Source organism: Eptesicus fuscus, chromosome 10, assembly GCF_027574615.1.
Source record: "Eptesicus fuscus isolate TK198812 chromosome 10, DD_ASM_mEF_20220401, whole genome shotgun sequence".
In the NCBI taxonomy this organism is placed as follows: Eukaryota; Metazoa; Chordata; class Mammalia; order Chiroptera; family Vespertilionidae; genus Eptesicus; species Eptesicus fuscus.
The window spans coordinates 10,946,743-10,974,248 of record NC_072482.1 but is presented as its reverse complement, the minus strand read 5'-3'; the positions used below and the strand labels follow the sequence as shown (position 1 = coordinate 10,974,248).

At 52.7% G+C, this 27,506-nt stretch overlaps 2 protein-coding genes across 2 annotated transcripts; one reads left to right on the top strand and one right to left on the bottom strand.

Annotated features, from left to right (window-relative positions):
- Nucleotides 1–10,104: 10,104 nt before the first annotated feature.
- Nucleotides 10,105–11,198, bottom strand: TSPO2 (translocator protein 2). Its single transcript, XM_054722572.1, has 3 exons — nt 11,014–11,198; nt 10,505–10,646; nt 10,105–10,305 (listed from the first exon to the last, which is right to left on the bottom strand). The coding sequence occupies exons 1-3, from the start codon at nt 11,184–11,186 to the stop codon at nt 10,105–10,107; spliced, it is 516 nt and encodes a 171-aa protein (XP_054578547.1). The 5' UTR covers nt 11,187–11,198.
- Nucleotides 11,199–14,929: 3,731 nt separating this feature from the next.
- On the top strand, nt 14,930–25,666 carry UNC5CL (unc-5 family C-terminal like). The gene is made up of 10 exons (XM_054722504.1): nt 14,930–15,056; nt 18,312–18,315; nt 18,641–19,060; nt 19,886–20,186; nt 21,266–21,528; nt 22,192–22,293; nt 22,545–22,612; nt 23,400–23,500; nt 23,652–23,765; nt 25,453–25,666. The coding sequence occupies exons 3-10, from the start codon at nt 18,679–18,681 to the stop codon at nt 25,664–25,666; spliced, it is 1,545 nt and encodes a 514-aa protein (XP_054578479.1). The 5' UTR covers nt 14,930–15,056; nt 18,312–18,315; nt 18,641–18,678.
- The last annotated feature ends 1,840 nt before the right edge of the window (nt 25,667–27,506 follow it).

The following is a 27,506-nucleotide window of genomic DNA, read 5'->3' as shown; positions in this document are numbered from 1 at the left end:
CCCCTGCAGGCATGATCATCCCCAACTGCTCCCCCCCTTGCAGGCCTGGTCCCTCCCAACTGCTCTCGCCTGCTGGCCATCTTGTGGTGGCCATCTTGTGTCCACATGGGGGCAGCCATCTTTGACCACATGGGGGTGGCCATCTTGTGTGTTGGAGTGATGGTCAATTTGCATATTACTCTTTTATTAGATAGGACTAGAGGCCCAATGCACGAAATTTGTGCAAGAGTAGGCCCTCACAGCTCCAGCTGCCCCAGCCCTCGCAGCCCAGGCTTTGTCTGGAAGATCATCCAGACGGTCGTTCTGCTGTTTGGCCATTCAGTCAATTTGATTATTATAGATGTTTTCAAATTTTTCTGGTAGGTACTCAGAAGAGGCATTACTAGTGATATGGTAGCTCTACTCTTAATGTTTTGAGGAAACCCCATACTATTTTCAATAGTAGCTGTATCAATTTACATTCCCACCAGCAGTGTATGAGGATTCCCTTTTCTCCACATCTTCTCCAACACTTACTGTTTCTTGTCTTATTGATAACAGCCATTCTGAAAGGTGTAAGGTGGTATTTCATTGTGGTTTTGATTTGCATTTCCCTTATAGCTAGTGGAGTTGAGTATCTTTTCATATGTCTGTTGCCCATTTGTATGTATTCTTGGGAAAAGTGTCTAATCAGGTTCTCTGCCTATTTTTAATTGAATTGGTTGGGTTTTTTGTTATTGTTGTTGAGTTTATGAGTTCTTTCTATAATTTGGATATTAGCCCCTTATCAGAAGTATTGTTTGCAAATATCTTTTCCCATTCCGTTGGATGCCTTTTTGTTTGTTGATGGTTTCTTTTGCTTTGCAGAAAGTTTTTAGTTTGATATAGTTCCATTCATTTATTTTTGCTTTTACTTCCCTTGTCTTTGGGGTCAAATTCATAAACCCTCCCTGAGACCAAGATCTATAAATTGAGTACCTATGTCTTCTCCTATGTATTTTATTAAAACCCAGGATTTTTACTCTAGGGGCCAAACATTAACCACAATGCTATGTTTCCTCTCAGTCAGTTCTTTATTCACATAACAAATATTTATTGAGCATAGACGATGTGCCAGGAGCTGTTTCAGATACCAGGGCTATAGTAAAGAACAAAAACTAAAACCCTGCTCTCACAGAGATTGATGGGGTTGGACAATAAACATGATAAGTAATACATATGATCTATTTGGCAAGCTAAGTGCTAAGGAAGAAAGTAGGGAAGGGGGACTGAGTGACAAGGGAGGGTGTTCCATTCTTATAGGATGACCAGGGAAGGACTTTGAAAAGGAGAGAATTGAGAAAAGACCTGAAGGAGGTGAGGGAAAAAGTAATATGAATATCTAAGGGGCAAGTGTTTCAAGGAGGAGAAGAGCAGGTGCAAAGGCCCTCACGTGGGCACAAGCCAGAACATCTGTGCGTTTGGAGAGTCCTAGGAGATGAGGCCAGAGAGATAATTAAGGGCTAAATAGGCTGGGGCCTTCTGGGCTGTTTTTCTCTGAGTGAGATGGGGAGCCACTGTCTTTGAACAGATGAGATGCATAATCTGACTTATGTTTCTTACAGAATCGCTCAGGCTGCTTGGCTGAGAATAGACCAAAAGCGGGAAAGAGCAGAAGCAGAGGGACCAGTCATAAGCCTATTGAAACTAATGAGAGATGGGGCCCCTCAAAAAATCCCTGAACTGGCATAGTGTCGGAAGATGGATGGATGTGTTTTGCAGTGTTCACGACAGGTCCTTAGCAGGTGCCACAGGTTTTCATGTTTGGAACAGTACAAACATTCTAGAACACTCTCAGGGCAATGGAAGGGTGGGGAACTGGGCTGAACACAGCTCCCAATAGGTTTGGCTGGTGGAGATAAGAAGGTGGGGGACCCTGTCCACGGTCTGACTAGATAATAGGTGTCGGTGTGGTTCGGAGGATTTGGGGCTCTCTTCTGCAAGAGAGCGCTGAGCAGCATGGTGCCCAAAGGTGCCCAGGTAGCTTTGTTTGCCTGGGATAGTCATGGTTTATACCTGTTGTCCAGGCATAATTCCTACTAGTGTGCCTTTCACTCCCAAATTGGCCCCATGTAGACCAAAAACTATATGGTCACCCTACGTATTGGGTTTATTACTAAAGCATTCTTATCCAGAGATTACTTTTTTCAGGCATTTTTCCAGGGGTAAAAGCATGAGATAGTAATAGGAGTGCCTGTGTCCACAAAGGAAAGGAAGTGCTAGCTGATAAACAGCAAGCACACATTATTATTATTACCATCACACAAGCACACAGCATTGAAATGCAAAGATTGACCTCATTCTTCCATCTGATCCACATTTATTGAGGGCCAGGCACTGTTGTAAAAACCAGGAACACAGAGACGAACACGGCGCTCCCAGTCTCTGTAATGTTTGGGCACCATCAGGCAGTGCGCTGTGCATTATCTCACTTAGTCCTCTCACCCTTCTTACACAGCGTGAATCATGGGCCTTGTTTTGGGAGTTAGGGACCTGCGGCTCAGAAAGGTGAAGGGATTTGTGCAAGATTACACGAGGTAAGTCCAGTCTTCTGAGCCTAGGTTCCTATTTCCAGGGCTGCACCCAGCTAGCTCTGACGAATATATCTCCATACCGTTACCAACATCGCAGCTACAGTGATGTGCTTGGATCAAGGGAGGAAGAGTCCTTTCAGTTCCGCTTCCCCCTGACTTCTTCCCTGAGGACAGGTTCTTATATTTTGGCTGTCATGTGTAACCCTCAATTGGGAGGGGAAAAAAAAATCCACGTTTAATCCCCATCTCAGCCCTTGATTCACTGTGTGGTTTTGGCCAAATCACTTAGCACCTCTGGGCCTCGGTGTTCGCACCTTTTTTTTTCCAGGAAGGTCAAAGGGTGGGAAATGAGGAGAGGGCTGGCTCCCAAGCACCACAGGGCGGAGACGAACAGTGTGGTGCAAATGTTCTGACCGAGTGATGTTGGGAGGTGCAGAGGTGGTCCCAGGCTCGTCCCCTCTGAAGTGGTGACCCCTCACTTCCGCCACCCATACACTGTTTTTCCTTTGACACTTGAGTGAGCTCCCCAGACCTTTCCCTGGACTGATGACTGACAGCTTCCTTTTTCCACTGCTCCTTTCCAGCCTCCCCCTGACACCCCTCCTCCCCACCCCCCATCTCTGGAGGCCCTGGACAGCTCTGGCTATTTATGGCACCTCCTGGGGGCCTGGATTCCTGGCTGGTCCTTAGCTCTTCTTTCCAAGTCAGAACAGTTTCCCCTGTGGCCCCAGAATGCGGCAGCTAATCTGGGGATCAGATGCCAGGAGCCGGACTCCTCCTCCTGCAGCTGCCACTACACTGTTTTTAGGGCAGGCATTCCCACCCCCATGTTAGCACCACTGAGTAAGTTTCTATCAATATGACCCTCTTGCAAGGAGGACACTGGGAAGTACGGCTTCTACTTTAAGATCAGACCAGGAGTCAGTGGGACGCTGGGATTTGAACCCAGCTCTGTCAGCCTCCAAGTCCCATGCTTTTCCCACTGTGTTATCCTGCCTGGAATTCAGTTACAGTGAGAGCGGATACTAGCACAGCCCCGACTGGGGCCTGACACTGGTCTACACAGGTCCCGTAAATGAACTCCTCACAAGGATGTGGGGTAGGTAGTAGTATTATCCTCATTGTTTTGGTGAGAAAATTGAGACCAGAGAGGTTAAGTGACTTGCCCAAGGTCACGTAGCTAGTGAGAGCTCTGTGCTCCCATACACATGCTCTTAACCCCGTTATTCAGTCCCTACTGCTGCCAGGACTTGGGAGGTCAGGCTCTGAGGGAGGAGGGGCACGAAGGGGACTGGGGGAGAAGGGGTTCTCAGGAAGACTGGGCTCTGGAAGCACTTGGTATATGTGTGTAGGGGGATAGGCATAGAGACAGGCAGCTGATAAGTGGGGGTGGAAACCAAAAGGGGATTCTCCCAGTCTGCCCCCGTGGGCCCCGGCCGCTCTCCAGGCGGCAGAGGCTGGAAGGAGCTGGATTAGGCCCAGAGGAAGCCACAGCTTGCCTCTCCTGGTCCCATTTCCCATGGTCGTTTCAGGAAACATTTGGAGGAGCTAGGAGGTGGCAGAGGAGGAGGGAACAGGGCCAGGCTCAGCCACTCCTTGGGTCTCGGCTGGATGCCGAGCTGCCCTCATGAGGAAGGGAGTAGAGAGGCCAGGAGGCGGCGGTGGAAAATAGCAGCCTCACAGGGGAAGGTTTAAATTCTCACTCGGTGCAACAAGACACCAGAGCAGGTTGATGGAGTGGGTGCTTTATGTGCAGGAACAGCTGGGCCCCCAACAGCGCGTTGCCCCAGAGACCCAGCTCGAGAATGCCAGCCCCTCAGTCACTACTGAGACGAGGTACACAAACAACAGGCTGGACACCCCCTGCCGGACGGGAGCCTGCCCCTCTAGCAACCGCTCTGTTGACATAAACATGGGGATGTCCAGAGCTTTGGCTGGGTAGGCGGAGGGGGCCAAGGGTCTCCCTGAGTCTGCGGTTGGGATCACAGGAGAGGCCAGGATTTTCATTGTCCTCCTATGCAGGACACAACGCTTGGCTTGCCATGCAGGACACATTGCTGTGAACCAAATGGTGACACCCAGGACTTTAGTCCTGGTCACCTCGGTCCTCCATTCCAGTGGCCGCTCCCAGCACGGCCCAGCTCCCTTCGCGGTGTCTTTGAAGAAAGTATTCTGATAAGAATCACACACATTATGGTGACTAATGCTCTTTCCTCTTTGAAGGGGTGTGTGCAGGGTCAAAGAACCTACTGGGGAAAAATGAGAAACTTAACAACCTTTGAGAGAGGAATTTCTGCCCATAGCAATGTGTTGGAGTTGGTGCAGGTGGAGGGGAGAGGGTTTTTCTGTGCTCCCTGAGCAGATCACTTCTGGGGGTGCTGGGGACCTCGGACATATTGACACTGGAGGGACGAATGAAGCTGAGTAGACCCACTGGCGCTCCTGGTGCGACAGAGGGCTTTTCCGGGCCTGCAGGCTGGAAGAGGGGCCCACATGTGTGAAGGGTCACTGGGAGCAGAAGGGGAAGGGGCCTCTGGGACTCCTGAAGACGGAAGAGGGAGTCCAGATCCGGGGTGTCCCCTCCAAAGCCAGGCTGTGTTTGGAAGGGTAACTGTGAGCCACTATGGAGGGTCAGCAGTAAAGCCTTAGAATCAAAGGGTCCTGTGCTTGCTGTCTGGAACTACAAGAAATGGGAACTCTGGGAAGACTGACCTGGGGCTTGGGATGCAGGGGAACCCTAGGACAGTGGTTGGCAAACTGTGGCTCGCGAGGCACATGTGGCTGGTGAGACGCGGTTTGCCGCTCTGTTGACTAATGAGTTTGCCGACCACTGCTAGACTAAATGTTACCGTGTAGTTGGAAGCTGTGAGGATGAGGCAATTGTGGCATATTGTGTGCAAAGAGGTAAAGGGTAGTATACGACAGTGGTCGGCAAACTCATTAGTCAACAGAGTGGCAAACCGCGGCTCGCGAGCCACAGTTTGCCGACCACTGCCCTAGGAGATAGAATGGCTGCTCACCACCACAAAGGAAGACAGACTTGGGAGCCCTGGCCCGGGCCTAACAACACAAAGTGGGGCCTCACCTTCTACCACAGCATCCCCTCTACCTGTCCGCAGGCAGGAGAGGCCAGGGATGCACAGAGAAAACACTTCCTGCCCTCTGCCCACTCTCAGCTCCCCGACCTTTGTCCGTGCACATTACCCTACCAGTCTGCCCTCCGCACCTCACCTCTGGGCATCTCCATTCTGCAGACACTGGCAAAGGGAGGAAGAATGAAGGGCTCAGGGGAGGAAAGGAGGAACTAGAATATACTAGAAGGGGACAGTCTGCCCCTATTTTACCTGGTGCCACTCCCCCCACGTTCCAGACGTTGGGTGGGACAGCTGCACATGGGAGAAGAGTCTCCCCCACCCTCTTCAGACACCATGTGTCCACTCAGAGGCAAACAGAAAAACACTGCCCAAGGACAGAGCACCCACATGATTTGGGTGGTGGAATCCTGGGACACATCTGGCAAGGACAGAAGGCAGCTCTGACCCTATTTAAGCACAGCTCTAGGTAACAAGAGAGGAGGGCTGAGGGCAGAGTGTTCCAGGTCAGGTTCAGGATGGGAGGTGGGTAGAGCAAGAGGCCCAGGCGACTAAAAAACTGGTGAATAGAGGCTCCCACCCAGGAACCCAGGAGCTGGTGCAGACGAGGCATTTTAAGGATGACTTTGGGGTCAGAGGATGAGAGTTTGGGATTGGGACCTGCCCTTCCAGCTTTTTCTGCACAAAGCCAGGAAGCCCTTTAGTTTGGCTCATGCCATGTCAGATAGTAAGGCCGTCCCAGGGCTTGGGACACTGCCCAAATCAAGCTTCCTTATAGGGCCAAGTCCCTGAAACTAGAGGCCTCCAGCCCCCTGAATTTGTGGCATGAGCTCACCCTGGAGAGGTCAAAGTCACGCGGTAGGCATGGTGCATCTTCCTGAGGGTCAGTTTAACTTCTAGGCTTAGTTGGTACCACGAATAAACTTGGTAGCACATATTTGTAATGCTTACATGAGATGATGATGATAATAATAATGACAAATACTTGTAAGGTGTCACTTGTCTAAGCTCACACAGCGATAGTGGAGGCAGGATAAGAGCCCACTCAGTGTGGCTCCCAAACCATCCTCAGTCAATCTTTATAGATTACCCTTATAAATTTAAGACAGTTGCATGTATAACTGGAGTGATACATTCAACTACAACAGCTTTAAAAATGTGATTGAGGCAAAGACACATTCCACACAAACGTGTAAGATAAGGGGCCAGGGATTTTGTGTGTCTGGCACTGGTCAGGCCAGTCCACAGACCTGAGGGACAGGCACTTTCTCTCCTGGCTCGGGGGAAGTTTGGGAGTACTGTTGGGTCTTGAAGCAGGGTGGGTCTCCAATTGTCTCGTGACTCAGAACCGTGTGTGCTTTTTAAATGGGTGGCCTCTGAGGTTCCCCTCCTAGAACAGCTAACGTTTGTTAAGCACTTCCTCTGTGCCAGACATCTTTCTACTCATTATCTCATTTATTTTTCCCAACAATCCTAGGAGTTTCCCATTTTACAGACGAGGAGAATAAAGCACAGGCAGTGAAGGTGCACCGGTGACCAGTTAGTAAATGACAGAGTCAGTATCCAAACCCTGGTCTGTTGGTCTCCGGGGTCAGAACTACAAACCACCCTATGGCCCTCATTCCCCCCAATGATCTGAGTCTGTGGGTCTGGAGTCCAGGCCTTGAACAAGTGACCTAGGAGGTCCCTGGCCACTTTGAGAAGCAATGCCCTGTGGCAGCTGTTCTCAATCTGGCTGCGCATTAGGACCACCTGAGAAATTTCAAAAACTATTAGTGCCCAGCCCTTCCCCAAAGAGAGGCTATTTGGTCCAGAGTTGGGTACAGATTGATGGGGTGCAGGTAAGCATTTTCTTTTAATGGGAGTGTCTTCATTTAATCAATCAATCAATCAATCAATCAATCAATGAACCAACCAAATAGTCAATCAACAAAGATGTATGACCACCTGCTCTGTTGTGCCCTGTGTTGCCTTGGGGCTGAAGATACAAAGATGGGGTGGGGGTAGGAACACTGTGTGTGCCCTCCAGGAGTGCAGGTGACCAATCTGCCCTCTGGGCAGAGCATGTCCAACGTGTGGAGGTGGGAGGGTGCAGACTCTTTCTCTCCTGTTCTCCCTTGGTGAGCTCCAGAAAGAGCCAGACTCCCCAGATGATGATGTCCTGACTTCTCCCACTGGGGAGCCTTGGCCCCCACCTGAGAAGATGTAGTTACCCAGGTGACAGAAACACAGGTTGTCAAAGAAAACAGGGCCCCAAGACACCCTCCATGTCAGAGCTCTCAAATGGCAGCGAGCGGTTGACCAAAGTGCTGGGCGCTCCTTCAGTCTGAAGATACCTGAAGCCTAGCCCCAAAGTTCTGATTCCTAGGTCTCCGGTGGGGTCTAAGAAATACGTGTTTTTATAAGCTCCCAGATGGCTCGGATACACACTCTCAGGGTCCTGCACTCCCCAGGAAGGTTTAACAACACGAGTGCTCAGGCCCATCCCTAGAGAGCCCGGGCAATGTTCTTAAAGGCTCCTGAGCAAGGAGTCTGGGCCTCCCCATGGGCCTTATTGAGGATTTGGGCAGGTAGCCACAGGGCAGTCATATCCTGCTACCATTAGGGCTTTGAAACAAGAGGAGATGAAAACAAGAGGCGGGAAAGACAAAAAATAAAAATGCCAATGAGAAGTTGTAGAAAGAGAGAAGCAAGAGAGAAGGCTGGATAAGAAGCTCCTATTGGCCAAAACTGGCTTGGCTCGGTGGATAGAGCGTCGGCCTGTGGACTGAGGGGTCCCGGGTTCGCTTCCGGTCAAGGGCACGTACCTTGGTTGTGGGCACATCCCTAGTAGGGGGCGTGCAGGAGGCAGCTGATCAATGTTTCTAGCTCTCTAGCTCTCTCCCTCCCTCTCTGTAAAAAAAAAAATAAATAAATAAAAAAATCAATAAAATATATTAAAAAAGAAAAAGAAAAAAAAGAAGCTCCTATTGAATTCACTCGTCACCCCTGAGCCTTACATCTCTCTCTCTTTTTTTGTAAACATTTATTTATTATAATAGTTATTAACTAATGTAAAAAACTAACGAGTATATGAAAACAAAAAAAATGATCTATAATATTACTTATATTAATCACAAAAGGCCTTAGTATGGCATATCTTGCCTAATAATAGACAAACATGCTAATTGACTGTAACTTTGGACGCCAGCAGCCAATCAGGAGTGAGTATGCAAATTAACCCAACAAAGATGGCGATGACGCAGGCATTCTGCCCCGCCCCTGCAGCTTTAGGCCTCTGAGCAGCATAGGAAGTTGGAAAGGTGGCTCCAGCCATAGTGAAAGCGGTGCTGGCAGCCAGGGAAAGGAAGGCCCATCCTGGCACGAATCTTCGTGCATCTGGCTTCTAGTATAATGTATAGTATATATTAAACCAGAGGCCTGGTGTACGGATTCGTGCACTAGTGGCATCCCTCAGCCTGGCCTGCAGGGATTGGGCTGAAACCAAAACTGGCTCTCCAACATCCCCCAAGGGGTCCGGATTGCAAGAGGGCACAGGCCAGGCCGAGGGACCCCACTGGTGCATGATTGGGGCTGGGGAGAAACCCCAGGAGGGTTCCAGGGCGTGGTCCATCTCGCCCAGTCCCAATTGGCCAGACCCCAGCAGCAAGCTAACCTACCGGTTGGAGCATCTTCCCCCTGGTGGTCAGTGCATGTCATAGTGACTGGTTGAATGGTCTAACGAATGGTTGGACACTTAGCATATTAGGCTTTTATTATATAGGATATGGCCATTAATATAATTATCATAATTAATATAATATCCTAATTAAAATAAGTTATTAAGTAAAATTATTATTATAAGATATGTAATCTAATATATAATTAATATTTAATAAAATATTTAAACTTGACATGTAAAATTATTATTCTTTTTTACTTTTCTGTTTTGCTTTTATTCGACTTTTCAAAAAGATTTTGTTATTCAGGTAATTAAAAACCAAAGTTTACATTTTGGGGCCAGATTTGGAAGAGCACGGGAGTGGAGTAGAGATAGCATGTCACCCTCCTCATACATATGTTCATACATTCCTTCACATGTGCACACTTACATACATGCACACACTTCTATTCCACTCTGTGGCCCTAGACATCATTCACTCAAACATGTCCTTCATTATCATAACCTCAAAGTTAGTCTCAGGGTTTTACTAATTGATATTACTAAATTAATATTTATTAATATAGGATTTATTAACTTATATTAAGTGTAAAATAAATTTCTTTCCTCTTTCCCATTTCTCTGAATTCTAATGAAAACTGGCACCAGGGGAGCCAGGACAGTGGCCACATTGGGGTGAATTACCTTCAGGGACTCGTCAATGCCTGGCCACCTCCCACTCCCCCCATCCTCCCCAGCCTGCCTGTAGTTTCTTCCACCCCTCCCTGGCCTTCCCCCTCCTTCCCTGCGCCCCGGTGCCTCAGTCGCTCTTCTCCCCCTCGGGCTGAGGCTGGTGCTCTGGACAAAGACTGTCCCTCCACAGGCGGTAGGTGATGGAAGCGGAGACAGTGAGCCAGGCCAGGTAGGGCAGCAGGAGCAGGGCAGCTAGCTTGTTGATGGGGTGCCAGATCAACGCCGTGGTCACCACCAGCCCGTAGAGCAGCAGCAGGTGCAGCAGGGCCTGGGCAGGGGGCAGGGTGGTCAGGCAGGCTGGCCTGAGATCCGGGGCCCCGACCTTCCTGCAGCACCCTGGACCCCCTGAGCCAAGTTCCTGGGGCTTTGTGCACTCCACTGGAGCTCACAGTCTGCCCACCTGACCTGCCTGCCCCTGATTGACCTGCTCCTGCATTACTCCCACTGCTGAGCTCTGTGCACCTTACCAGGCCAGGGGTGTAGGCTGCGAAAAAGAGAGTCAGGAAGGTCCAGCTGATGGCGAGCTGCACAGCATAGAGGCCGAGAGGCAGGGCCAGGGGCCGCCCGAAGCCCCCTCCGAGGTCCTTCCACACCAGGTAGGAGGCATAGCTGTGAAGAGATGGTGGCAGGAACGCTCACAGGGAGGATGTTCCATCGCAAATGGAGGAAGCCCTCTGCCATCAGGGCTCCTGGTTACAAAGAGAGACCCCCTGTGGGCTGAAATGAAGGTAAGTATGTCTAGGCATCATTTGATGGCTGGGAGGAGACGGTGGGGGCAGTTGGGTATAGTGAGGTGGGTGAGGCTGGGGAGACTTGGAGAGGGCTGGCTGGAATCCTAGGCAGGCGTAGAGGGACCCACATAAGAGGTAAGCTGGGGTGCCATCCCTTTGTAGGTCAGTGTGCAGCAGTTCAGGTGTAGGGGCTTGTTCCCACCCCAGTCAGTACCAAGCCCAGGGCATGAGAAATGGGTGCTCACCCCATGACGGAGTAGATGGCTGTCCACACGAGCAACAAGATTCTGTAGGGTGGGCACCAGGGCAGTTTCCTCGGGTTGTCACACCAACCAGACATCCTATGAGGGGCGAGGAGCCAGACCAGGATGGGCCCCAGGAGGGGCAGGGCCACAAAAATGGCCCCTTGAGGCCACATTCTCCTCCAGGAGGCAAAATCTAGGGGACAGGAGCGGGTGCAGAGAACATGCTAACGGTGAGCCTTCCCCTTAGTCCTTTCCTTGTGTCCTTCGTCTGCTTCTTCCTCCGTCTGACACCATTCCCTGGCCTGAGTGCCCCCTCCCCCCACCCCCCATAGGAGGTCTAAGTCAGTGGTCGGCAAACTCATTAGTCAACAGAGCCAAATATCAACAGTACATTGATTGAAATTTCTTTTGAGAGCCAAATTTTTTAAACTTAAACTATATAGGTAGGTACATTGTTATTAACTTAATTAGGGTACTCCTAAGCTGGCCTTTGCTAAAAAACGTCCTCAATCTGACTGAGGTACACTTAAGGGGCCAAAGAGCCGCATGTGGCTTGCGAGCCGTGGTTTGCCGACCACTGGTCTAGGCTATTGCCCCTGCTTGGACCACCTCCCATCCTTCTCCTGTGAGCCCTTACTGCCCAGCCCCTCTTCTGGTTTCCATGGACTTGTTTTTCCCACCCTCTCAGCTGGCGCTCGGAGGATACTGTCCGGTATTGATAACGGCTTCTGAGTTAAAGGCTCCTCTCCTGCAATGTGGATCTGAATCCTGGAGCTCAGGCCCACGTGTGACCATATTTTGTACCTCCCACAGTAGGTGGCTGTTGGCCAGGCCCTCGACGGGGACAGTGTCTTAGACTGAACTCAACAAGCTGACATAACCGACCTGAGAGGACCACGTTTGGAAGGCGGGAGCCTGAGATCCCTGAGGGTCTTTTCTAGTCAACAGTGGGCCTGCCCATCTGCCGGGGCTTATCTTCCTGTGCCAGACTGGCCCATGCGGGGCCCGCCCAGCCTGAGCTCCGGCCTGGATGCAACTCAGCGGAGTGACGCTGTGGGATCTTTTCTCTGAAGCCTTAGGTCTCACCTCCCGCTCAGGAGCTGGGGGAGGGTCTCCCAACATCTATCCTCTTCCAGAGGTTCAGTGCCACAAACACCCACGCCCAGATTTCTGTGGCCTGACTTCGCAAGGAAACAACCCCCTGATCGTTTATTAAGCTGCATGCTCATTTGCATGTTGCTGTGATGCCATTTCCACATGGGACGATGAACAGACCCTCCCCCAACCAAGGCCCCACCCTATCATCTCATTTGCACCTGATATGTCAGCCCCCCCTCCCCCCCCCCCCGCCGCCGCTCCCACCCCTACCCTCCCCCCCACCCCCCGCCCATGATGGACAGGATTAAAAAGGAAAAAACGGGTGGCTATACTCAGCGTTCTGAGGTGACTGACTGCCCACTCCATACTCTCCTGTCAAGGGCCCTGACCATATCCTGGATGTTCCGGGGACAAGACTGACCAGCCTGCCTGCCTGTGCATCCTTTGATTGATCTGTTTTTGCTCCTGACTCTCTATTTGTTCATCTTCTACCTTCCTGTCTCTCTTTCTCTGTGTTTTCTATTGTTCTATCCAGCGTTGGAGGCCCACCCCCCCTCCCACCCCCATCCTCTTTTTTCCTCTCCACCATTTCCAGTGCACCCCCATTCTCAGGCCTGTGTTCCCCTTACCTCAGGCAGCACCTCCCAGGCTGGGTACCCGATGATGTATGATGTGTGAAAGGCAGAGGCGGGTGGGGGAGGGGAAAAGGGCAGAGTAGGGCTCCTAGTGGCCCGCCTTTCTCCTATGACAAGGGTGGCGGTTTTGGCTGGGGAGCCCAGGTTGTTGCCTGCATGGCCCTGAAGGGCTCTCTCAGACCAGGGTCCCCTGATCTGCTGGCTGTGGCCTCTGGAGGGGCCCCTTGATGGGTGATTGAAGCTTTGGCTCTGTGAGAGCCCGGTCTCCTGAGACAGATCAGTCCCAAGCTGCATCCCGTGAGCCAGCTCTGTGTCCACAGGGGTGGAAGGGACCCTCAGATGTCTCCAGAACCTTCCTGTAACTGAGATTGACCCCGAGTGCCAGTTTTGGAAATGAATTCATGATGCATGGACACAGCCCCTGGTTGTAGCCTGCTGGTCAGCAGGGCCTTTCCTGGCTTGGACGTCAAGCTTGACAGATCTTTCACAAGCCCCTAGAGCTTTATGACTCCGAGGAGAAGACAGCCTTCCGTGTGACTCAGACAGAGCTCTTCCCAGAAAGACAGACATCTGCCCTCTTCATCCCCATCAACGTTCTGATCACGCACTGTCCCTTGCTTGTGCTTTAGGCGTGAGGTCCCCTTCCAGGTTGGCTGTTCTCCACCTTCCTTTGCCCACCTCTCGACTTTGGGGACCCTGGGAGCTGTTTATCCCATGCTCTCACCTCCCTCCTCCCCACCCCCACCCCGGCCCCGGAAGGTAACAGAGGGGTGGGGTTGCAGTCAGAAGCTAGAGAATCATTAACTGAGGTGAAAGCAGCGGCAGTTACTTATTTTTTAGGGGAGAAAATACCTGGGGGGGTGCTGGGGGGGCGGTTTACAATGGTTCCTCAACTGCAGGAGGCCAGGCCATGGCGATAACAGTTACCACTCACTGAGCACCTGCTTTGTGTTGAGCGCTTTAGATTTATTAGCTCAATAATGACAATGATCATCCCTCACAAGATAGACATAGTCTGCATTTGACAGACAAGGGGCTCAGAGAGGTTGAGATTCTGGCCTACGATGACCTAGCTGGCAGGTGGGTCACCTGGCTTCAGTGTTGGCAGTCTGGATCAAAAATGCATCTTTTCTCTTAGCTGGTCCACTCATTCAGTCAGCGAGTCTTTGTGGGACACTTGCTATGGGTCAGGCTGCACCAGGAGCTGAGGATACAGCAGTAAATACTTAAAAAAAAAAAAAATCCCTTTTCACAGGAGCTTTCATTCCAGTGGCACCATCTTTCCCAGACAGAGTTTCTCAGGAAGGACTTGGGGGGCTAACGGCCTGAAGTTCCGCTCTCCCCGCGTCGCTGCCAGTCCAGAGTGTGGGTGGGTGGGGGTGGGGGGAAGAACAGCACTGACTAGGGAGCAGATATGGGTCCATCCCAATGCCACCAGCAAATTGCGATTCACTAACCCTCTCTGTGCCCCTCTGTCACTCTGTGCCTCTCTCTCTGTCCTCCCACTGGCAGCACCTAGGAGCTCCTTAGAGATGCAGAATCTCACCCCCCCTCCCTCCAACCCCATCCCCAACCTATGGGACCAGAACCTGAATTTTAACAAGATTCTTAAGTGGGTCTTGGCTGGTGTCGCTCAGTGATTGAGCATCGACCCATGAACCAAGGTGTCATAGGTTTGATTCCCAGTCAGGGCACATGCCCAAATTGCAGCCTTGATTCCCAGTAATGGGTGTACAGGAGCCAGCCCACTGATGTTTCTCTCTCATGAATGTTTCCATCTCTCTATCCTTCTCCCTTCTCTATCTCTAAAAATAAATCAATAAACACATATTTCTAAAAAGGTCCTTAGGTGGTTCGTGTGCACATTATAGTTTGAGGGGCTCTGGTTCAGGTTCTCCCCTCTAACCTTCTGCCATTTCAATAGCCTCTAGCTGGGGCAGGGCACTCACCAGCAGAGGGCACTGTAGGGAGGGCATTCTCCTGCACCAGGGGTTGCAACTACACCCAGGTTATCGCCTCTCTGTCCCCTCCCATCCAGACCTAACTGGCAAGTCCCCTGACTTCTCGGATCCTGGGCTACTCCCTGACCTCGGCTGGACTTTGCCAACAGACAGGGACAGGCTCCCACACTCCAAAGGAGGGCGGCGGGGAGGCAGGACTCTGCCGGGAAGCACTGGGCCACTCCTGCCTGATTCCCCGCCCACTGCACTGGTCTCCTGGCATGGTGACAGGGTCTGGCTGACCTCTTTTTTCTCAGAGAAGAAACTACTGTTCCCAGATACGCTGGCAGCTTCTGGGAGCACCTGCCTGGTAAGGTGAGCACCCCGCTGGGGCAGCTGGGGTTGGTTGGGCATTTGATGGGGCCCCCGAGGGCTCACGGGAGGAGTCAGGCCAACTCAGCCAAGCCTGCAGAGTTGAGACCCTCTGCTGAAGGAGGAGAGGGTGGAGGGGCGTGGGAGATGGCCACTGCCCTTTGGGTGTGAGGACCACGGGGATGATGCTATGCACTGTGGACAGGTGTGCTCTGCTGATGAATGCTGCCCATGACTGAGTTTTGGGCCCATCCATGTTGGAACTCTTTATGGCCTTCAGTCACCGAGATCTATCAGGGTGGAGAGGGTGTGGTAAGAACCAGTGCCGTGTGAGACGGGCTGAGAGTTTCCTCAGAGGAGATGAGCGAGCTTTGCAGCAGGGGCCTGGATCTTTGTGCTGGAGGAGTGACTCCCTAGGGACAGGCCACAGTAGCATTCCAAGGATCTTCGTCTTGGGGAACTGGGTCTGGGGCAAGACACCGGAGGCGAGGGTACTAAGGAGTCAGGCGTGGGGCTGGGAAGCTCCGGTCTATATTGAGCTGGTTGCCATGCTGTCCATTCAGGACCCTCCTGGGGCAAGGAGGATGGAGAGAGGGCCGAGGCCTGGAGAAAGCTGTCAGCCTGGGAGACGGGGGCTGAGCTGGGGAGGAGTTCACCCGCTCCAGGCCAGGCAGTGCATGGGATCCAGGTGGGAAGCGCAAGGGGCCTTGGGGGTCAGTACATACTGACTGCTCCAGGTGGGGAGGCCGGGCAAGGGGCTTCTGCTGCGTCACAGTGGGGTGCAGAGGACGTGGACTCTGGTCTTTGGAGGCCCCAGGAAGGTGGTTGCTATAAAACAGCAGAGCCTCGCCTTTCTTCCCCTCTGGCTGGCCCAGCCCCTGCCACTGGTGCCTCGATGGGCAGGGGTGCGGGTGTGGAACCGAGGATGTGCCTTTAGTTTCTTCTGTCAGTTGTCCTTTATTTTCATTTCTTTCTCTTCCAACGTCATCTCTGCTAGAAATGGAAAGGAGGCCTGGGAACCACAAGGGGCAGGAAGAGAAAGGGAGTGTTTCTAGCAGTCCTGTCATCCCCGCACATCCTCCCTTCTGCCTCCAGTTGTGGCTCAATAATCTCCCATCGTCCTCACTGTGGGGAGAGAAGTTGGCTGCCTCACCTCTGAAATGGAAGTAAAAATAACACTAGCTCATAAGGCTTCGGACAAGAGAGGCCACGTAGAGCGCTTTAACGCCGTGTGCAGAGCAAAGCCCTTATTTTTGCAGTGATAATTCCAATTACCTCTAATGTGGAGGATCCCAAAGGCATGGGTGGGACGTCACGGGAAGCTTGCTGCCCTGGCCCCATTCCCACAGGCCTGGGTGCTGCCTGCTCACCTGCTTCACCTGTGTGCCCGGCGAGAGCCTGCAGTGCTGTCTGCACAGCTGGGTCCTCAGGCAGAGGGAACAGTGCCCCACCCTCCCGCCCTGTCTACATTCTCAAGGAGGACACAGGGAGACCCGCCCAGGCCCCAGTCGGGAGGAGCTAGAAAGGGGGCTTAGGCTCTATGGGCGCCGTGGAAGGAAGGAAGCGGGTGGGCAGTGAAGGAGCAGAGGCTGGGGCGAGGTGGATGGTTTGAGTGCAAGGAGGGGGAGGAATGGAGGCCAGACCCCAGTGAATCAACCGAGGAGTGAATGAGTCCCATTCCCCCAGAAGGTACTTGAGAGCTGAATGTGACGCCATCTTTGGCAAGACAACTTCTCTCAGTGTCTGGTATACAGCTGGCCCTCGGAAATGTTCATCTGAATGGGGAAAACAGCAGAGGGAGATTTTGGAGGCATAAGACTATGTAGGGCTAGTGTCCGGGGTGGGGAGGGTAACTGAGCTGGAAGGGAGCGGGGTCCAGGTGGGAAGAAGAGGCAGGTGGGGAGCACAGGTGAGGGGTGAAAGGCAACAGCATGAGCAAAAGCCAGAGGCGAGAATTAACGAGGTGTGAGGAGCTCAGTCTGGCTGGAATGGAGAGTGTTGGAAATCAAGGAGGAAGAGGGAAGGGAGGATGGGGAGGCACGGCTTCTGGGGGGCCTCAGAATGGCGGGCGTCTGTGCAGGAGGTGCTGGAAGGCGGTCCCAGTTCAAGGCCCTGCTGCCGGTGTAGCCTACGGCAGCCTGGCCGCGTAGCCTATGCTGGGCAGCGGGGCCACCGGGTGAGCCGGGGGTCAGTGCAGGCTTCAGCCCCGCCTCATTCCAGCCTCCCTGGAGGCCCCACCTGTGTTTTTCTTTCTCTTTTTATTTTCACTTTTAACTTTTGTTACTCCTGTGAGCTCCCTTCCGACCTTTTGGGTGGAAGGAGGGCATAAATAAACAAGCATGTTTGGATAGTGCTTTATCACCTACGAATGCTTTCCACATGAGCTCAGGCCAGCCTCACAATCACTCTGAGAGGTAATTCTCCCCCTCTACCCCCCCCCCCCCCCCGCCACTTGTAATGGCTTTTAAAAAGACTGCAAAGTTAATATAAAATCCATGCCTGGTGTGAAAATCTCAAAGGAAACTGGAAAAAGAGTTTAAAAAAATTGCAAATCCTGGTTCACACCTTCCACCCCTCAATTTCTCCTCTTTCAGTGACGGCCCAGGGAAAGGTTGGGGTGTATCCTCCCAGACCTGCACGTCCAAGACAAGAATCACCAGCACATGCGGCTGGCGACTGAGCACTCGACACAGAGCAAGCCCCGATTGTGATGTGCAGTGGGTGCAGAGAACACAGACTGATGGGGAAGGAAGGATGTGAACTGTCGCCCTAATAATTTCACATCGATTACCTGCCAACATGATACTATTTTGAATATAGTGGGTAAGATGAAATCTATTATTAAAATTAATTTCTCCTGTTTCTTTGTACTCTCTGACTGTGGCCACTAAAAAGTTTAAAATTATATACGTGGCTCACATTCCGTTTTTGTTGCACAGCTCTGCTCCAGACCTTTCTCTACAATTCATACCCGGGCTTGGCAAAGGGAGGTGTACAGCTGTGAGTACGCAAAAGAGTTCATTCTTGTGTTATTTATTTATTTATTCGTTACTTGCATTACGCAAACCTACTTTTGCCCACTCCTGTATACACACTCATAAATATGTATCTACACTTCTATATAGTTTTGTTATTTACATGAATGAAATCAGAGGATGTCTACTCCCTGTGAATTGCTTTTCTCCATAAAGATTTTTTTCTGTATCAGCACGTGTGGATCAAGGTAGGTATTCTGATAGGTGAGGAAACTGAGGCACGTTAAGCAATATGACAAGCGCACTCAGCCAGCGACCAACGTGCATTTGAACTCACGTGCTCTGAAGACCAGCTCTCTCTGCCTCAGGGGAGTTTAGTTTGAGGTGTAGGTCACGAGGAGCTGCCGTGGGCTCTTGAGCAAGAGAGATGGTGACGTTCTGTCACAGGAACTGCCGTGACTGAGGGGTGCGGGGTGCACTGGAATACAGACAGTTTGCTCTATCATCGCAGGCGTTTGGATGCCGAGTCTTGGCCTCTACGATGTTGAAAAGGGTTAACCTGGCACTGACTTCTTTAACCCCCTGCCCTTGGCCTTGGTTGTTACAGGGCTGCAGGGGAGCTGGTAGCATCCAGTGACCAGGCAGATGAGCTCCCGTGAGAATTCCTTCCAACCTGCCCAGTTCCTGCTGCTGGTGGGCGTTCCCGTGGCAAGTGTCCTCCTTCTGGTCCAGTGCCTGCGATGGCACTGTCCTCGCTGGCTGCGGGCCAGCTGGAAGCCGGACAGGCAAGAGGAGCCAGTGCCTGATCCCACTCCCCTACCTGAAGATGAGTCCCCAAACCAGGGCCCACTGGCCGTCCTGTCGGAGATGGCCGCCTTCTACCAGGAACTGCACACGCCCACCCAGGGCCAGACCGTCATCCGTCAGCTGATGCACAAGCTGCTGGTGTTTTCGGCTCGGGAGGTGGACCACCGCGGCGGCTGCCTGATCCTGCGGGACACGGGCATCTCGCTGCTCATCCCGCCAGGTAACAGCGCGGGCTCCCTTTTCGGCGTGTAGCTGTTCAGACAGCGGGCCGCACAGGGTTCCGCATCGAAGGGAGCAGTCCGACACCTTCCTAATTTTGAAAATTGTCTACATTTTAAAAAATATACGTTTTTATTGATATCAGAGAGGGAGAGAGAGATAGAAACATCAATGATGAGAGAGAATCATTGATTGGCTGCCTCCTACACGCCCCCTGCCCCCTCAGTGGGGATCGAGCCCACAACCCGTACATGTGTCCTGACCAGGAATTGAACTGTGCATAGTTAGATGCTCAACCACTGAGCCACGCTGAAAATTGTTCACGTTTTGAGTATGAGTTTATTGACCTCAAAGACAACTTTCTGGCAGGTGGGGTTAAGGTAAGGTGACCAGATCGTCCCGCTTTTGGTGGGACAGTCCCGATTTTTAACAATTTGTCCCGCGTCCCACGGCGTTTTAAAAAAGTCCCTATTTAAGAATCTTTCCAAAAAATAGGGACTTTTTAAAAACGCCGTGGTACGCGGGACAAATTGTTAAAAATTGGGACTGTCCCACCAAAAGCGGGACGATCTGGTGACCTTAGGTTAAGGTGCTTGCTCTAATGAACAGTCCCTCCAATAAAGGAAACTGGAAGTGAAGGAAGAGCTCTTTGTGCACATGGCCCAGGGTTACACCACACGTCAGCTCAGTTGTCTTGCTCTCCATCCGCACTGCCTTCCATGTGGGCACCTGGACTCCCGCCCCCCCTCCCCGCCCAGGCTGGCCTGGCCTCCCCTGGGCAGGGTGTGTCTGCTTGTCCGGCCATCCCAGCTCTCCGTCTCCCCAGGTGCTGTGGCCGTGGGCCGCCAGGAGCGGGTGTCACTGATCCTGGTCTGGGACCTGTCGGATGGCCCGTCATTGTCCCGAGCCCAGGCGCTGGTGAGCCCCGTGGTGGCATGCGGACCCCATGGGGCCTCCTTCCTGAAGCCCTGCACCCTCACCTTCAAGCACTGCGCCCAGATGCCCAGCCACGCCCGCACCTACAGCAGCAACACCAACCTGCTCGACGCTAAAAACTGGAAGCCCCTGGGGAAGTCGGGGGTCCACACCTCCCTGGACGAGTGTCGCATCCAGCTCTCCCACTTCAGGTGGGCACCAGCCCCTCGGCCTCTCCTTTCTGTCCCCCTTTTCCATCCACCCCACCCTGCATGGATCTGCCCCTTTGTCAGTGCCAGGTGGCCTGCAAATCCCTTATTTCCCCGTGTCCCTTCTTGGTCCCTCTGTCCTAATGTCTAGGACAGTTCGTGCCACTCCAACCCTGTCCAGGACTGCACACCCCCTATGGTCTCTCTGCCTGTTTAGGAGGCCTGACTTCACCCTAGCCCTCTTTCTGGAGGGGCCCTGTTCCATCCCCACCTTTGTCTCTCTAAGATTGTCTAGGCCCTGTGCCCCTGTTCAGGGCCATCCCCCAACTGCCTAGGGCAAGTTTGTCCCCTCTAATGCCCTAAGACACCATCCCATCTCTTGTCTGTCCTTAGTCCTCCCTTCCTTCCTTCCTTCCTTCCTTCCTTCCTTCCTTCCTTCCTTCCTTCCTTCCTTCCTTCCTTCCTTCCCTGTTAATCCTCACCCGAGGTTTTCTATTGATTGTTTTTTGAGAGAGTGGAAGGGAAGGGGAGAGACACAGAGAGAGAAAAACATCTCTGTGAGAGAGAGATATCTATTGGTTGCCTCCCGCATGTGCTCCAACCAGGGCCAGGGATCTAGCCTGCAACCGAGGCACATGCCTTTGATGGGAATCGAGCCCAGGATCCTTCAGTCAGCAGGCTAATGCTCTAACCATGGAGCAACCGGCTAGGGCAACTGTCTTTCTAGAATCTTAGGCTCTTCTTCCTCTCATTCTCCTTGCCACCCATTAACCAGAGCGGGACCAGCCACCTGTGGGCCCTTCCAAAGCATGGCGGCCCTGAGCCCGCTGTCCCCCTGTCCTATGACGAGATATTTGCTGGCTCTTCTCCACACTCTGTGATGGTCACTGCACGTGACTCACTTTTCGTCCCCCTACAAACGCTGCCTGCCCCCGTCCTCCCTATGCACACCCTGGCCTGCTCTCTCGGTTCTGTGGAGGCCCCACGGAGGCCTCTGGCACAGCAGGAGCTGGGTGGCTAGTGCGCTGGCATCCCAGTGTCCCCTACACCAGTCCCTGCCACCGTCTCCCTCTACTCCGCAGCCTCTACACGTGTGTGCTGGAGGCACCCTCGAGCCAGGAAGCTCGCAAGTGGCTGCAGCTGGCCGTGTTCTGCTCGCCGCTGGCGCCGGGGCAGACCCACTTGCAGCTGCGCGTCTACTTCCTCAACAACACGCCCTGCGCCCTGCAGTGGGCCCTGACCAACGAGCAGCCCCACGGCGGGCGCCTGCGCGGGCCCTGCCAGCTCTTCGACTTCACTGGGGCCCGAGGGGACCAGTGCCTAAAGCTCAAGTACATCTCTGAGGGTGAGCGAGGCCTGGACAGGGCAGTAGGGAGCCCCACTCGAGCGAGGGGTCTGGGCCTCCCCTGGGGTGGAAATGTGGGAGCCTCAGGTTCCTTTCAGAGACTCTTGGGCAGGCTCCAGGGCGGCCCTCTGGTTTCTGCTGCTGCCTTGAGGAGTCCCCAGGCTCTGCCCACTTCCTTTGTCTGTGGCTCACTCAGCCCTGGTCCCTCCATGGGAGGACAGGGTGATGCAGGGTGGGAGGAGGGGAGGAGAGGCCTGGCACTCACAGCGGGGAGGCTTTTATTGTTCCACCTGGATGGAGTGGTGTGGAGGGGGGTCCCAGTCTTCTCTGCTTGGGCCTCTTTCCTGTGTGGCATGGGCTCTGGGAATTGCCCCCGGGTCCTAGGGCATTTGAATGGGCACACATGCATGGCTGCTTCAGGGGGTCGTGGATGAGAGGGTGGGGGGTTACAAGAGTGAGGGATCTGTGAGCTGTGTGTGGTGGGAGAAGGAAGACCACTCACAGGGTCCCCTGCCCAGGCTCTGGGACTCCCACTCATTTGATTTTGCTGCTCCTGGTCCCTCACCACTGCACCCTGCACAGCGCCTGCCACAATGTATGGCTTCCGTAAACACTGTGGAAGGCCCTGCTCTCTGAGACCTCTGCTCTCGGTCCCCTCCCCAGGTTGGGAGAACGTGGATGACAGCAGTTGCCAGGTGGTTCCCCATCTCCACATCTGGCACGGGAAGTGCCCCTTCCGCTCCTTCTGCTTCCGGAGGAAAGCAGGTAGTCAGGGGTCCACTTCCTGTCCTCCCCCCCCCTCCCCTCCCCACTGGTCACCCTGGAGTTCAGCTGCTCTGCATCTGGCCACGCTCCGGGCCTGCTCAAGGCGAGGAGCCACGCCGATCTTTGCAGAGGGAAACATGGAGGGTCCTGCCCAGCTTCAGATTTCCAAAGCCTCAGTGTCCTTCAGGTTTCCTGCTCTCTCATGCCAGGCCTTTTCCTCTCTCACCTGCCCTGTCCTCTCCCTTTTGTAGCCAATGAGAACGAGGACTGCTCGGCACTAACCAATGAGATCATCGTCACCATGCACACCTTCCAGGACGTGAGTGGGAGCTGAGGGCAGCAGCAGGGCAGGGCCTGGGAGGAGTGCTGGGCAAAGTGGGAGGGGTCTGGTGCCCGGTATGTATGGCCCTGACCAAGCAGGTAAGATGGCACCTGGCCTCCAAGTTACCCTTCGTCCCTGGCTCTCTCTTGTCTGTTCATGGATGAATCCAGTAGGAGAGTAAAAGGACCAAACCTTCTCTCAGCTCAGGGGCACATGGGCGTCAAAGAGAAGTGGTTTCTTTCTAGGCTGATTGTCTCCACCTGAGAGATGGTGCTGAGCATCTCCAGTGTGGAGAGTGGCCAGGAGGGGGGTCGTCAGTGGGTGGGATGGGAGCGACATATCCCACTCTCTCAAGAGAAGATGTGAACAAATCAGGGTTGAGAGTCTTTGGGGAGCCATGGTGGCTTCTTAGTGGAGAGCAGGCAGATACCCCTCAGGAGTGTGAGTGGGGAAGGAACCCGGGAAAGGAGAAGTGGAGGGAAGGGGACATGTATGGCTGAGTTCAGCGTCTCTATTTCTGGATGAACCTGCCCAGGACTTCTAGTGTCTTAGGGTGCACCCTGTTTGGTCTTCAAGTCCCAGGTCCCAAAGAGCTCAGCAGGCAAACTGAAGGCTGAAGGTTCTGAGGTCAGGGAAGCAGCGGATGGGGGCCCTGGGTGGGGGAGGGCGGCATCTCCTGGTAACATGGCTCAGAGTGTCAGGCTGGAGGACGACATGAGAAATGGAGGTCGGTTCCCCAGCTTCTTGGTCCCTAAGTGTGTTTCTGGCCCCTCTGCTGGCGCAGGGCTTGGAGACCAAGTACATGGAAATCCTCAGGTTTCAGGCATCAGAGGAGGAAGCCTGGGCCGCGCCACCCCCTGTCGCCCAGCCGCCCCCGTGTAATAGGTGAGGTGGGGCTGCTTGGGTTGTTGCCTGGGGGATGTTCGGGATTCACCCCAGTGCCTCTAGACGAGTACAGCATTTGGGGGTGTAGAACCAGACTGGGTCTCTGGTCCTCCCCTCTGAGAATACCCTTCCCCCCCCCCCCCGGCCTCAGGCTGCCCCCTGAGCTCTTTGAGCAGCTGAAGATGTTGTTGGAGCCGAACAGCATCACAGGCAACGACTGGCGGAGACTGGCCTCCCACCTGGGGCTCTGTGGCATGAAGATCCGGTAAGAGGGACGAGATCTGCCCATGGGGGGGGGTGTGTGGGGTTCAGACCACAGGTAAGAGGGAGAATGGCTACTCCCACCCGATCGCCCATAAAAGGGGCAGCTCTTTCTATTTACCACGGTATTGTCAGTACTTAGAATGATGCCTGGCTCCAAGTAGGTCCTCAATCAATACTAAAAAATGAATCGACTAACATGTAAGTTACATATTGAGTGCTTGACATACTGTGCCCCGAGGGGCAGACTACAAGGTAATGTGTGTGAAGCATGTACTGAGCGCCTGGCACATGTTAATGAGTGTTGGCAGTAATGGAGAAAATGCTGGCATGGTCCCTGTCCAGAGAAACCAGTGGGAGAACAGGTCTGAGCTAAGCCCCGGAACCCAGACTCGGAGGGCAGTGCTCAGGGAAGACTTCATTCGCCCAGGAGATGGGACTGGAGCGGGGCCCAGCTGAAGACAGGGTGGCTTTTTTTTTTAAAAAAATATTTTATAGATTTTTTACAGAGAGGAAGGGAGAGGGATAGAGAGTTAGAAACATCAATGAGAGAGAAACATCGGCCAGCTGCCTCCTGCACACCTTCTACTGGGAATGTGCCCGCAACCAAGGTACATGCCCTTAACTGGAATCGAACCTGGGACCTTTCAGTCTGCAGGCCGACGCTCTATCCACTGAGCCAAACCAGTTAGGGCCAGGGTGGTTTTTTAAATCACCCATTCATTAAACATTTGCCCAGTACCTACTATGTCCTGGAAAACCACGCTCAGCTTGGGGACACAAGATGAATGGTCCCAGCCCCCAGGATCTCACAGTCTAATAGGGATACAAAGAGCTTAACAAAAGAAAGGCAAGTGTTCCCTGTGCCTTAATGCATGTGCCCTATATTGCAGAGCAAGTTGAAAACGGATAGAGGCACCAAATAGCTAAAGCAAGAATAATAACGACTTGTGAAAGTTATGATCAGAAGTCTGAACTGTGGGGTGCAGAATGGTCTCTTTCCCACAGCTTCAGGGAGGTGGGAAGGGGGACCCGCCATTCTGTTTGTGAGGAGCAGCAAGGGGTGTGGGTGGGCTGTGTGCACAGTGGTAAATGGATAGCCTGAAGAAGGAAGGCTCAGGATGGGAGCAGGAAGGAAAGTTCTGAAAAAACAACAAAACAAAAAACAAACAAAACCCAAACAAACCAAAAAACAAATAAATAAACAAAAAAAAAACAAAACAAAACAAGACAACCCCCCCCCCCCCACACACAAAACAAAACAGGGCCAGGCCAAGTGGTTGGGTGAGCCAGAGAGTCAGAGATGTGGGCTCGGTTCATAGGCAGAAGAGACGCTGGAAGGTTTCTGAGCAGGAACAACTATTTCCCTGGTGGTGGGCAGGATGTTGTGGCCTGGAGAGAGGAGGGAAAGGGGAGAGTGTGTTGGAGGTGGAGAAGGGGAGGGGGTGTAGAGAGGACAATAGTCACCTTAGAGGTCCTCTCATCCAAGCCCTGGGTGTCAGGAGAGAAACTGAGGCTTAGAGAGGAGTGACTTTTGAGCCAGAGCAAGCTCAGATTTCAAAGTCCTGGGCCCTCCCTCCCACCGCCTTGAAGGTAGGCAGGAGCAGGATGAGGACCAGAGCTGGTGGAGGGTATGGCTCTCACCAAGCACCCGTCCTTCTTCTCCCCTCCTCCCCACGTCTGCCGGCCAGCTTCCTGTCCTGCCAGCGCAGCCCTGCTGCGGCCATCCTGGAGCTGTTTGAGGAGCAGAACGGCAGCCTGCAGGAGCTGCACTACCTCATGACCCTCATGGAGCGGCTGGACTGCGCCTCTGCCATCCAGAGCTACCTGGGCAGCCCAGCCCCCGTCCGCATGGGCACCTGGGAGAACCAGGGCCTGGAGCTGGAGCTGGACGTGAAGCTCTGAGTCCCCACTGGGGTGGAGCAGGTTGGGGCACGATCCGCAGTGCGGTTTGCCTGGACACCTAGGAAGAACATAGGTGCCTGGCTGTGCCCACCGACCTCATCAGAACCCTCAGACCATGTCTCAGGCCACTGTGAGGCTGGGCTGCCATCGCCAGCCTGCCAGGGTCAGGACCACCTTGTGACTGGCTTTGTTCTGCCTGCAGATCCCCTCCTGGACGGCAGGGGGCGCAGGAGCCCAGGAGATGGACCCGCATGGTCGGCCTCTGAGAAGCTATTTCGTAGACCAAAAAGACTGTTAGGTTGCAGTGCTGGCACCCCTTGGGGACTGGTCAGTCCACAGTATTCACTGAGCACTTGGTGGTACCCAGAATTGGACTGGGCATCATGCGGAATCCTGGAACATATGGGGGAATTTGGAGTCTTGACAAGCACACAGTTCTCATGTGGGAGTCAAGATGTACTCATATGAGCTGAGGGCAAACTCTAAAACAGTGGGTAAGGGTGGGCAAATGTAGGTCTATAGTTGTGAGTATGGGAAACAGAGTTTATTCTTGTATTATTATTTATTAATTATTGTATTATTTTTCCATACGAACAACTGTAAACCGACTTCCACCCACCCTGTATCTCCTGTGGTTAGGGATGTGAGTGTGGTGTGAACTGTATGCTTCAGGAGTTGAGAAGGGAGGGAGCTGAGTATGGGCTGGCGCAGGGAGGATGCTGGAGAGAGACTGGAACGTGCAGAGTGGTTGGGACATGTTTAGGTAGGGGTAGGGGTAGGGAGTGACTGGAGAGGAGGAGCCAGGAGTGAGGGAGGAGTGCTGAGGCATTAAGCAGCCTGGCCTAGTGGGTGGGAGGTGAGGGTCCATTGGGGTTCAAGGCCAGATCTACAGGTGGGCAGTCCTACCTGGCTGTCTACCTGTCTCCTTCGTCTTCCTTTGTCTCCTTATACTTATCTCTCTCCCTCTGCCATTATGTCTGTTATAAAACATCAAAGCTGAAAAGAAACTTCAAGATTATCATTCTTGCCCAACCTTTTTATCTCTTTATTTCAAACTGTGTGAGCATTGAGTGACTTCATTTTGCGGTCACTATCCATCCCTGAATCTGGCTCTCTGTTATTCTATGTATTAACATCTTTTTGTCTCTACTTCATTGCTGTGCCTGCCTTTGTTTCTTTCTCTGAAACCCTCAGTCATTCCCCTCAGGCAAGTGTCTCTAAACCAGTGTTATATATCAAAGGCGATTGAAAGGCACTGGGCTATGCTAGGAATGGATGGGTGGGGATTTTACCTCATGAATCAAGATGCAGTTTAGGGTCAGGAACTAAAGGATAGGGATTAAAGAACATCCCGCCAGTCAAACAAATGCTTATTCAGTACCTACTATGTGTTAAACACTATATAGAGAAGAGATTAACAGCTGGGTTCTGAAAAGAGAACAAAGGGTTTGACTCTGGCATTGCTTTTGATTGCAAACAGGTGTTAATTTTTTAAGGGCAGGCGAACAATCTCTGGCAACACTAAACAATTAGCTTCTATATTTAATTAAAAAAACATTAAGCCTTTTTCTATGATGAACAATGTTGTATAATAAAATATGAAAATTGCCTTTCTTTGTTACTAACTGTATTTTGCTCAGATTGATACATTTGGTTGTGGGTATGCATGGTTTTCTTTGGTAAAATTATACCAATGGGGGCAGGTTAGAGGAAGCATTTTGTAGATTGTGCTTCTAGTATGAAAATTGTCTGGGTCCAGCATGGTAGGTCAGGGCCTTTTTGTTAGAAGCAAGTGGGGTCCTTTCACCTTCTCCCTCTTCCCTTAGCCCCACCCATCCTC